The sequence below is a fragment of the Camelus bactrianus genome, chromosome 5 (assembly GCF_048773025.1).
Source record: "Camelus bactrianus isolate YW-2024 breed Bactrian camel chromosome 5, ASM4877302v1, whole genome shotgun sequence".
In the NCBI taxonomy this organism is placed as follows: Eukaryota; Metazoa; Chordata; class Mammalia; order Artiodactyla; family Camelidae; genus Camelus; species Camelus bactrianus.
Genome location: NC_133543.1, coordinates 51,197,603 through 51,210,018, shown reverse-complemented (window position 1 = coordinate 51,210,018; position 12,416 = coordinate 51,197,603). Strand labels below are relative to the sequence as shown.

Genomic DNA, 12,416 nt, shown 5'->3' with positions numbered 1-12,416 from the left:
AACGGTTGATGTGGAAATTAAGCAGCAAATTGAAAAAGCGTTTAACTCTTTTAACTAAAGAGATGACTGAAATAAATTAGAATATTTCTAAAAAGCATAATGTCAAGACAGAGGAAATACCTAAAATGAACTTTCAAAAAGATACTTAAGTTGGATGTGATTGACATTATGCAAATAAATTAAATTTAAAAATTCTAGACAATGCATTTGGTAATGAGTTGCCATTTACATAGCTGTTTTAAGGGGAAAGCATTTTTTTTTTTTTTTAATGAAGAACAAGGTCTTTTTTGTGATTAGCTAGATGCTAAATTGGGTCATGGAGCTGATTACCTGCTAAAAAAATTCTTTAAAAATCTGTCAGTAAAGAATGAGGAATGAGGACTTCTGGGTAAATTTTTAGTAGAACTCTACTTATTGTATTTCTTCTGTGAGACTGAATGTCTACAGTCTTGTCTGTTTCACTGTCTCTGAGTAAAGGATAAAAATCAGTGAAAAAGAAAATCTGTCTAGGAGTCTCAGTCTTCCGTTGCTCTAAACCGTTACCCACTGAAGACAGAGATAAAGAACTGATAATGTCCCTAACAGAGAAATGTTAGCTTTCTGCCTAAGTGGTGGTAGGGACATCCACAGGCATGGATTTTGCAACCCAGTTGAACATCAGCAATATTGATTAGCAGAGATAGATTCCTTGGCTTTTTTGTTTTTTTGGTTCTTGGTTTTTTGTTTTTTTTTTTTTAAGGGGCGATAAAGATAGCTACAGTTTTGTATCCTACTTCCATCAACAAAAGTTCGGGGAGAATTCAAACAGAATAATCAGCCCTTCACTTGTTTACAGGTAACCCTCCTTTGCTGCTACTGCCTGAAAACGTGCGAATTCGAAAATACAATCTCTCATCTGAGAAGTTCTCGGATTACCTTGAAGATCAGGAACGCATTCAGGCCATCGATTATGATTGGGATCCCGAGGGCATCGGCCTCAGTGAGTATGAACTTTGGCATCAGTCACTGATGTTAATTGAATACATTGAATTATAAGGTGTTGAACTTTGGGGAGTTTATTTTTAATGAGTGAATCTTCTTGCCTGAGTAGAAGAGGATGCTCCTCCCTCCCATGTGCTCCAGTCAACTTAACATGGCCATGCATCCCGGCCAAGGTTTCCCACCTTCTCATCAAACCTTGTCCCATCTCTGGGGATTATCCTTGCAGGACCCCCTTGTATTCCTTTGTTTAATATCTCCTTGACTTTCCTCACCCCGAGACTGTTCTTCCCCACCATCATATGTTTGGCAAATTTCTACCCAACCTTCATAGACCCAGTTCAAAAGTCACCTCCTCAGTTCAAAAGTCACCTCCTCTGTGATACCTTCTGGAATCCCTCCTGGAACAGTTTCATGAGCCTGCAGAATTTATACACGCTTCTACTAAAGCACGTGTCACACTGAGATACAGCTAGTTGTCCACATGTTTCTCTCCCTATACCTCAACCATGTGCTCTTTGAAGACAGAGATTGCATCTAATTCATCTCTACATGCCTAGCATCTGACCCAACATCTAGTACAGTGTACGTGGTGGGTGTTCAATGAAGGGCAAAAATAAATAATGCTTACTGTTGAGTCTGTCATGGCTCTGTATGGGCTGTGGGAGATGGGAATGGGGCAGGAATCAGAAAACTCATGTTCCATGCCTGTCTCTCTCATCTTCTCACTTTATGACCTTAAATAATTCTAACAATTCTCTGGATCTCCGTTACATAGCTGTAAAATGAGAACAGTAATCTCACTCTGCCTACCTCCCTCTGAGAGTTGTTTTGAAGATCAAATGAGATGATAGATGTGAAAATGTTTTGCAAACTATGTAATGTAAAATTTACTATTGTGTTTTCACACTTAGTTATACAATATACAGTAAGCTTTTCAAGAATGGTATATACCTAGTAAAGTATGTGCCTTAAAAGTCACAGTCTTCCTATACTTATTAAAATGCCTGCTGTCCAGTATCCTTTAGTCTCTACATAAAATAGGATTTCTCGTCTACATGGTTGTTGAGTCTCAAACTCTCAACAGCCTGCCCCTGGCTTATCTATACATTAGGTTTTGGAAACTAAAATGTGGTCCTAATAGGAGTAAAAAGGGTCTCGGCTGAAATATATTTTAATGATTACCTTCAAATAGAGACAACTAAGTCAGTATAAATAAGTTATCAGTTGAAGCATTTGTAGCTAATAGTTCAAGTATGATAGGCTTTGAGCTTTGATCACATTGGCTTAATTGAATTATTAGTATTTTAGGAGCACTGAGGAGGTAGAGACGTCAGTGAATGAACAGTGCTCCACCTGATTAGACACCAGTTCCTCCCTTACTTGATGTTTGTAACATGAAACTGACCTGTGTGTCTTCCCTCTGCAGGTATTGTATACTACACTGTGCAAGGGCATGGCTCTAATTTTGGTGCTATCAAACGTGCCTACATCCCCAACTTTGAATCTGGTGGCAATAATCCTATGAAGGAAGTTAACCTGGATCTGAAATACATAATGCAGCCAGATGGATTAGCAGTGGACTGGGTTGGAAGGTAAGTTTAGCCTCATTCCCCTCTTGCCTGTTCTGTTTCCTGGCCAGAGGTCCCTACTGCCCCAGACTATGGGTACCCTCAGCCGCTGAGTGATGCCTGGGCTTGGTGTAGCCCCAGCAACTACCTCTGCTTACCCAGTGTGTCATATAAACATTGTCATTTCCTATATTCTATGTGTGCCATGAAAGCACCACGGTGAAGATCTTATATTTAGGAGCACATTCTTACCAACAGAGTTCTGGATTCCAAAATTAACTTTCAATATAGTGGCACTGTTCATTTTGTGAAGCAACGGGACAGCCTTACATTGTACCAGCAAAGCAGATGAGGTAAAACATTTTTCTGTATGGTCATTATGTTGAGGTGGAACAATCCACATCTTGTGTTTTTAGCAGACTCTGTTTGTGAACAGATTGGAAATTTGACTTTCCTATTTAATTTTTGGTTTTGAGTTAATAGAGATGTTGTCTTCAATCTGCTCTTTTAGAACTTGTAGAATCCTAGGGCCTAGGGCCAGATACTTTGGGTGATGCCTAAATAAGAACCTTAAGTAGGTTTGTCATCAGGCAGATGCATGAGAGGCAAACTGATGTGGAAGAATGTGTAAGCTTCTCCAAGGGAGAGCCTTCTGTTGGAATGACATTTATGGCAAAGTGATAGAATCAGAGCTCAAGAATTCATAGAATCCCTGATGTCATTGAAAATGAACTAATAACGGAAAATATTATTTGCTGCTCTCTGGGAGAATGGAGAGTTGCAGTATAAATTAATTTTCACCTTTTAACAAACTTGTCTAGTGCTCCTGGAAGAGTTGAGCATCTCTGTAGAAGTTAAGTAGGTCCCACTGTGCCTGCAGAATAAAGGGGGTTCATTTCGGTTTCTTCTGTCAGGGACCAAGACCTCAGAGAGTAAAGAACTGGAAACTTTAGACTTTTAACACTTTCTTCTGAAAACTAACTAGGCAATGGCAGACCTGTCTTCTTGTTTGAAATTTTACACTCTTTCTCAGCCTTAATGAATGAGTGAATTCAAGAAACTGCTAGAACTCCTTATGTTTGTAAGAAACTGAGCCCTGAAGCCTTAGGGGTAGAATAAGGGCAGGATGGCTTTGCAAAGTTTGTTATGTTAAATGGCTCTTTCTACTCATCCTTGGAGCTGATGCCAGATTCCTGGTTCCAATGGGGCTTTTGGCTGAGGAGGAAGCCAACTCTCAGGCAGTCACAGGCATTAAAGGGCCAGCCCAAAAGTGCCTTACGACTTCTACCTGGAAGCAGTTGTCTCATAATAATGCCAGATGTGAGGTTCACCATCATTACCTATCCTGGCTAATTCTGCTGCTCTGGCTGAATGTCGCCTTCATCCCACACCCCGCCACTTGTAACTTTCCAAAGACGTCCCCTTGGCCGAAAAGAGTGGGGCATTCCTGGGAGAGGGAGACTGTGCTGCCATCACTGGTATCTGAGTTGCTATCTTGCTGGCCAGAACTTCCCAACTAAATGCTCTCATCTTCAGATCTCTTCCCCAGAAGTATCCAGTCTAGACTTGGCAGTAGTTTAACTTTGTCTGTCTAAATTCAGGCATATTTACTGGTCAGATGCCAAGAGTCAGCGGATCGAGGTGGCAAAACTTGATGGAAGATACAGAAAGTGGCTGATTTCCTCTCAGTTGGATCAACCAGCTGCGATAGTTGTGAATCCCAAACTAGGGTAAGTGCTTGAAGGAGTCCTTAATGTTCTAGATATTTTTCACTGGATTCTCAAGAAAAAAATTATCTTTAATTATTTTTCCCTAATTGTACTGAAATTGTCCTTGGACTTTTTGGAGTGGCATCTCTGACTATTTTCAAGAATTATAATATACCCTAAAGATCACTTAGGACTAAACAGGCTTCAGAAGACCAACACTGTGTAAGGAGAAGGCCTCTGGCCACATTTTTTCCAGAGCTCAGTTTGTCTAAAATGCACACATTTCTCGATTTAAGGATTAGTCCCACCCTGATGACTGGTTTAGACTAGAGACTGCAAAGCAGTGGCTGATGGGTTAACTATGGTCCGTATACCTATTGGATTTGAACTTTACAGAACTTTAAGGTTTTTTGTTTTGTTTTTGTAAACTTAGTTGCCAACATTAAAAATTTTTTAAATATCTGTATTTTTGGCTTGAAAAGTCAGAAGAACTGATAACATTGGGTAGGTATTGCCTGGAACTATTAGACATGGCTTTGCTCTCCCTGTCACTCTGCATCCATAACTGCTCAGCTCCACCCATTTATCTTGCCTGCCTGATCCTTTCTAGGTATTTGAGATGGTACAATCTCTGATATACTCTGCTTTTCTACAATTAAATATTTTTTTCCAATTAAGTATTAATTGGATGCAAAATAATACATTTTAAAAAAGTTAGAATGCAAGCTCCATGAGGGTAGGAATCCTTTCTGTTCTCTGATACATTCCAAACACAGATAGCACCTTCTCACACAGTGGGCGTTCAATACATATTTTTTGAAGATGAACAGCTTTTATGATTATATATTTTAAAAGGTTTGAATATCTATCCCTGGACAGGCAGGGATAGCCAATTTCTATTGGGAAAGTGCTGTTTTCGGGAAGCATAGATCACAGATACCCCCGGCTTCCCCTTTGTCTCCCCCTGTCTTTTGTAAAGTATAAAAATTTAGGACCCAGACCTCTATGGAAACCAGTTGATTTCCCCACTGGAAATCTATGCTCTGCTTCGGTGGAGAAGCCCCACTAGATGAAATGCTGCCATGAGGAAACCTTCTGTTACAGGTTTATGTACTGGACTGACTGGGGCAAGGAACCTAAAATCGAGTCTGCTTGGATGGACGGGCAGCATCGGAAAGTCCTGGTTCAGGAGGACCTCGGCTGGCCCACTGGCCTTTCCATAGATTATGTGAACAATGACCGGATCTACTGGAGCGACCTCAAGGAGGACGTTATTGAAACCATAAAATATGATGGGACTGATAGGAGGATTGTTGCAATGTCAGGTTAGAATTTCCCTTTGGATTTCATACATTAAATAATTAATATATTTCCAGACTCTGCCCATTTTCTCAAGAAGGAACCCTCAAAATCTTAGGAAAAGTTTTATATAGTTTCTTGGATACCACTCTTCCCAGCTCCCATCCGCTGATTTAAATGAAGATGAACCTATTGTCAATAATTCAGTCCTTTTTGTCCTTCTTATATAATTTTAAAACATGCTCTTAGCAGCAGATATTGAAATAGCCGAGTTTCCTGTTAGGTTGACCTGATGGCTTCATGTATTCCAATGGTAATCCATGTCTAACCACTTCCAAGATGCATTCGTTTTTTTTTTAAATTCTTATTTTTTTTGAAGTGTAGTCAATTTACAATGTTAATTTCAGGTGTACAGCAAAGCAATTCAGTTATACATATATATACATATATATGGGGGTTTTTTTGGATTCTTTTCCATTACAGCTCATTACAAGAAATTGAATATAGTTCCCTGTGCTATACAGTAGGTCCTTGTTGTTTATCTATTTCATATATAGTAAGATACATTCATTTTTAATGTGCTGGATTGCTTTTTATGTACAACTAGAAACATCTAGGAGAGAAACATTTTGTTTTCTTATCTGGGCTCCACAGAACTGAAACAATCCAGCACATACAAAGTGGTAGCTTACATTCAAAGAAAAAAAAATCTCTGCCACACAGATTGTTTTCTAAAAGTAAAATAAAATCAGCAGCTTGAAAGTGAGCAAGTCCCTTATAATTGGTGTCAGATGGTAGGCATTAATCTACTCGAATTTCTGTCACCTGGACCCCCTATTACAGCACACTTTCATGGTCATATGTACAGAGAGTCTGCCTGAATGTTGCTGCAATTTTAAGGTGTTGCCTTAGGGATTGATTCAAGCAGTTTGACTTCTGACATAGAAGTGAGGCTAGTATCTTCTCTTCAGTAACCTTGTTTCGTTTTTCCCTTGTGGGTAAGCAGCAATGAACCCTTACAGTCTGGACATCTTTGAGAGCCAGTTATACTGGATATCTAAGGATAAGGGAGAAATATGGATCCAAGATAAATTTGGGCGAGATGAGAAAGAGAAATTGCTGATAGTGAACCCTTGGCTAACTCAAGTTCGAATCTTCCATCAACGGAGATATAATCAATCAGGTAGTCATCAACCTTATTTCAAATTAATGGCTATATTTATGGAAAATGGTAGTGGATAATGATAGGCTGATCTCTTGGTGCATGAAAGGAATGTGTGTGTTTGTGTGCGTGTGTGCACTTGTGTGTGTATTTTAATCACTCTGACCAAAGAAAGATAAAATTGGGGGTCAAATGAAATGATGCACACCACCAGCAGATAGGAAGTAAAAATACTTCAGTCCTCATTGCTTCTTGGAGTCGTGGGTATGTACCTTCAGGCCACAGAATCCAGTAGGCATCAGACCCCCCTGCTAAATGTGAGTTGGGTTAACAAGTCACATAATAGGTTTTGGGATCTCAAGAAGTCTTACCCAGTCCTGCAGTTGCAAGGCCAGGCTAGTCAAGTTATCCCTGAGCCACGTGAGCCTTAGTTTAAAGTTATCAGTTGTACACATTTCTCTATCCTCCCTTCTTTCTCATTTTCTAAGTTCTGGGTCCTCCTTTGTCAGGCTACCCATGTCCTAATTCATCCTTCACCATTGTGTGGAGTAATGTGAAAGCGAAGGGGCATTTCTGAAGTGCAGAAAGGAAATAAAACTTTTACTAAGTTCTGTATGTCAGATTCTCTCTTCAGTGTTAACCCAGACATCTGTTACTTCAATTAATCTCCTCCAAAACTTATAGAGAGGTTTTATTCTCATCTCACAAATAAGGACACTGAGGGTGGGAAAGGTCTAGTAACCCATGTGCCCAAGTCACACAACTGATGGATGAGTTTTAAACCCAGAAATGATTTTTAAACTCAGTTCTGTTCAACCCAAAGCTCAGTGTCTTTCCGCTATGGTCCAGTTGTCAGTACACCTAGTTCCAGACTGAATTCAATGGATGTGTGGCCTTTCACAGATCACCTTCCTTCCCATCCCTGTATATGAAACTAGTGTGGAGCCTGAGGTCCCCTCGAGTTCTCTGATACTCTGAGAGCCTGAATCAGCCTTGACAAATGGGAACTCGGAACAGAGACTCCTGGGAGATTACACTGGCGGCAAATGCCTTTTCTAGGGATTAACCCCTTCGTGTTGCTGGCAGTGATTGCCGTTCTCCAAAACGCTCCAGACCCCTCTGACATACTGACATAATAGCTCTTGTGTCCTAAATGCTCCTGCAGCTCTCATGCTTGGCAGTTTCAAAGGCAGGAGGGGAGAGCCCAGTATACCTGGTGAGCCCCCTCTGGCCCCTGTAGAAAGCACGGACTTGCAGTCAGGCAGAGGAAAATCTGGGCACTTTCCCTGAAAAGCATCTCAGCCACCTGATGCTCTGAGCCTCCTGTGGGAGGTGCTGATTGCTGTGTAGGCCAGAGACCCGGCCCAACTTTGCCAGATTAGCATTTACTCTGGACCAATAGCTCTCAAATTTTAGCATGCACCAGAAACATCTAGAGAGCTGTTGAACACAGATGGCTGGGCCCCACCGGAGGGGTTTCTGACTTAACATGCCTGAGGTGGCCTAGGAGTGTGCCGTTCTAGCAAGTTCCCAGGTGATGCTGAAGTTGCTGATTCATGAACACATTTTGAGAATCCCTGCTCTCCTCAAAGTGTGGGCCGTGGACCAGTAGCAGTGGTACAGTGTGGGAGCTGGTTCGAAATGCAGACTCTCAGGGACCACCCCAGGCGTTTTGAATCAGATTCCCCAGGTTACTTATGAAGTTAAAATTCAAAAAGAACTGAGGAAATGGTCGTGGGACGGGTTTTGAGTGAGGCTTTTGAAATATATCTTCCTATTTTGTAGCTGTGCCTTGTCTGTGGTCACATTGTGGCATGACAGAGAATCAGGATTACAGAATGCTAGTCTGAGAAAGAACTGAGAGATCATTGAATCCTTGGATAAACCATGATATATGCTAAGCTAGAATTCAGAAGGCTCTAAAATTACCTGAGGAGCTTTTAAGGGTAGTACTTGAGCTCCATTCCAGACCAATTTAAATCTGACTTTCCGACATCAATAATTGTGAATAGTTCCCAAGTGATTCTGATAATCGTAGCTCTAAATCCCCTTATCTTGGAAATAATGAAACTGAAGCCTAGAAGAAAGTTCTCCTTGGAGGGTAGGAGTAGAAATCACGTGCAATATATGCTTTGAATGGACCACCTTTATGATCTGTCCAAATCTGGGTGATGACAAATCTTGAGACAATAATAGTGTCTGTCTTACTGGCCTTTTTTTTTGAACTATCTCAAATCACTTAGCACTGATTAGTTTTTGAGGTCATGTAGTGAGCCAGACACATACCTACCTTCTAAACCTTCCAGGGAAATAGAGGCAATAAGTGGTATCAGTAGAAAATGTGCTATAGAAGTGGGATGGAGGGAACAGGGAGGCACTGTGCCACTTTGGTGGGGTGACAGGGGATGGCAGTGTCAGCGAGGGTGAGTAGCCAGGTGGCACGTGGCCTCAAGGCGTTGGGATGCTGCCTGGGCTCCGATGGGACCTGGCCACAACTCAGTGGGTGGGCATGTACTTGGTCAGGGTAACCACTGTTCTCATCTGCTTTCCAGTGCCCAACAGCTGTAAAGAGGTCTGCAGCCACCTGTGCCTCCTGAGACCTGGAGGATACACCTGTGCCTGTCCCCAAGGCTCCAGATTTACAGCTGGGAGCGTCACCGAGTGTGATGCAGGTAGGGGCATGGCCTGGGCAGCGATGGGGGCCTGGGAGAGCGCCTTTGCCTTCTTCAGTAGATTCCCCTCCCTTTGCTTCACCTTTTTATGGAGCCTGAAGACTCCCTGTGTACTCGTCCTCAAAACAGAGGGGAGATGGCAGGAGGAGGAGGGATGAAAGATGTGGGAAATAGGAACAGAGCTGAGTGGGACATAAGGGGCCAAACAGAACTTGTGTTCTGATGATTTCTGAGAATTATTTGCAAAATCTGCAGAGTAATAGATTCAGTGCCCCTAAGTCGACTGTTGTGTGGTCTTGTAAAGACATTTTGAAGAGTGAGTTTTCTAGAAGGCTTCTTCCTCCTTTCTCCACCCCATACTGGATTCCAATCACCCCAGAATCTATTCAGCCTTAACGGGAGTTCCTCAAGGTGGAGAACCAGGTTCCTGAGGTAGGGGGTAGGGGGCTTACACAGACCAGGGGAGGTTCACTGGTTTTCCCACATGCTCATTGTAAAGTCTTGACAGCTGAAAAGGTGCCACATTTTAAAATGTACCTTATGCTTAGGAGGTGGAAGCTGGAGTAAGTAAGCTGTGGTTTAATTCTCATCCCCAGTGCTGTAGATGATCTATTCTTGGAAAGACCTTTCTTCAATGACTCTTTCAAATTAAGGAGTTAATAAGCCACAGGGAACAACTAGTGTCCCTAACTAGTATCCAGTGCTTGATAAACACGTTCAAAAATCATCCTGCACATCACTGAGGGCTCATTTTATGGTTCACATCCTCGGACCCTTTCCCGTTTTAGCTGTTGGGGAAATGAAGACGCGTAACCACCTTCCACCACCAGGGGAGCAAGCGGTTAAACAAGGCACCACCTGTTGACTCTTCCCAGCCAGACTGAAAAGACGGCAGGTTTAGAGAATAAACTTTGGAAGAAAAAACTTGTCTTTCCCCCGCTCCCCTATCCCACTCTTATCCCAAGGAAATACTGGCGAGGTTACAATATTTAGCAATATTAACAACAAAATGACAATTTCAAGCTTTTGAGATTTGTTCTGTGCTGTAGATGGAAATGAAATTACTGCAATTTTACGTTGTAGGAGAGGTGTTGTCCAAGTTGTCACCTCTTCTACTGCTACTCATTTACATATTTTTGCCCAGTGGATTATATTAAGATGCTCATTTGAAAGAACTTTAACCAAAGGAAGCATATTAATGACAGTAGTCATTCCATACGGGGTCTTAGTTTGATATAGTAATTAATGAACTAATCAGTAAGTATTTACTGAGTGCTTACTGTGTGCTCGGCACTGTTGTAAGTGCTGGAGATAACAGAGGTGAACCAAACAGACGAATCCCCTGCTCTCATTGGCTTGTATTCCACTAGGACGATAGAGAACCCACTAAATATGTCAGGTGGTAAACGTGAAAGGGAGAAGACTAAAGCAGGGTATGAGGGATGAAGGTGGGGTGGGAGTGGGGTTGCCTTTTGAGTTCCTGAAATGCCTCTCTGATAAAGTGAACTTCGGAGCAGAGACCCAAATTGAGGGACTCAGCCAGAATGGTAGCCGAACTCCTTAAATAAACACACGTGAGAAACACTTCTTGAGCATCTTGTAGGTCTAAGACACAGAAACACCAGTGACCCACCAGGCGCATCTTCAAGTTCATGGAGGCTGAGCTGGAGCAGGGACCCAAAGCTCGGGCAGTTTTGAAGGACATGAAAAACAAGGGGATCCGCCAACCGGCTATTTATATACAAATATAAATATAAAGCATCTATTAATTTTTGTCTCTGTGTCTGTTTATTGATCAATGAATTGTTGATGCTTTAGAGCCTTTAGCGAAAGTTCCAGACTGTGCCTAAATTAAACTCTTGATTTTAACCAGGTTCACAGAGAAGAATTCTGAAAACTTCAAAAGAAAACATGAATGTCCTAAGAGATTCCTTTACCACAAGGTTCTTTTTAACTACTAACGTATATTCTGAAGTCTAGTATCTCTCCACTGTTCTGAGGCAGAAATGCTATTTAACTGCCCCATTTTTCCTACCAAATGTGTGTTACTCCCCAAGACCTTATGGATAAGGAAATTGGTCTGACTTAAGGGGAAGATACCATTTTGATAGGGAGACTAACTAGTTGGCGTGTCCTGTCCACCCTCTGCTCCCTGTGGCCCCCAGCCCTGGGCTGATGCAGGTTTGCATGAAGGGTGCTCTGCTGAGTGCAGCTGACTGACGCATGCATGGTTTCTCTCTCTGCAGCCATCGAAAGCCCTATCCTCATGCCCCATCCATGCAGGTGTATGAACGGCGGAAACTGCTATTTTGATAAGAAAGACCTCCCCAAGTGCAAGTAAGTCTGAATGTTAAGGTCCAAGCTGTAGGCCTTGCATCTCCTGAGAGGAATTTGAGACCTTGAAGTAACCAGAAAAACAAGTATATACGAGAACCTCGCCGGTTTGTTAATTTTCACATCTTAACCGCTTGCCCTCCCGTCAGGGAGTCCACAGAGAACTAAGGCTGTGCTTCTCAAACTATAACATGTGGTAGAATCTCCTGGGGTTCTGGGGAGAAAGCCCATCTCATTCGTGGGGATTCTGTATTTCTAATAAGCTCCCAGGAGAGGCCACAAGGTTGTGGGCGACACTTTGGGGAGCAAGGAGTTAGAGAAATGACAACTGCATTTTCCCATATGCCTACTGGTATTGCTAATGACAGTTGGATTATGGGGGAGCAGCTGTCACCAGAGGTGCTTCAGTACAAGGCCCTTATGAGGAGCAGAGAGGCTGGGCTAAAGATCTGGAGAGAAGAGAATTATTGAGATAGCTTTCCACATGGAGCAAGATGATATTTAGGGAAAGCAGATCAAAGGAAAGAACAGTCAGGGTTTCCAGTTTTGCTCTCCGAGGAAGAATTCCATAGATTAGAGAAGATACCAGCAGGTTTATTTGATGAGGCTGACCCTGCAGCTGCCACGACTATTCCATTGAAAGTGAATTTCAGTGGAATTCAATGGGTGGGTAGAGGGAGGAGGGTAACAG

The 12,416-nt window shown here is 42.2% G+C and overlaps 1 protein-coding gene across 1 annotated transcript in view; it reads left to right on the top strand.

Annotated features, from left to right (window-relative positions):
• The window catches only part of LRP2 (LDL receptor related protein 2), a 181,774-nt gene that overhangs the window by 160,525 nt on the left and 8,833 nt on the right, over positions 1 to 12,416 (top strand). Inside the window, exons 66-72 of the mRNA XM_010971430.3 lie at positions 836 to 979; positions 2,408 to 2,573; positions 4,151 to 4,279; positions 5,363 to 5,583; positions 6,564 to 6,740; positions 9,272 to 9,391; positions 11,638 to 11,728. Of these exons, the coding sequence (XP_010969732.2) occupies positions 836 to 979; positions 2,408 to 2,573; positions 4,151 to 4,279; positions 5,363 to 5,583; positions 6,564 to 6,740; positions 9,272 to 9,391; positions 11,638 to 11,728 (1,048 nt within the window). The remainder of the gene's footprint in view (positions 1 to 835; positions 980 to 2,407; positions 2,574 to 4,150; positions 4,280 to 5,362; positions 5,584 to 6,563; positions 6,741 to 9,271; positions 9,392 to 11,637; positions 11,729 to 12,416) is intronic.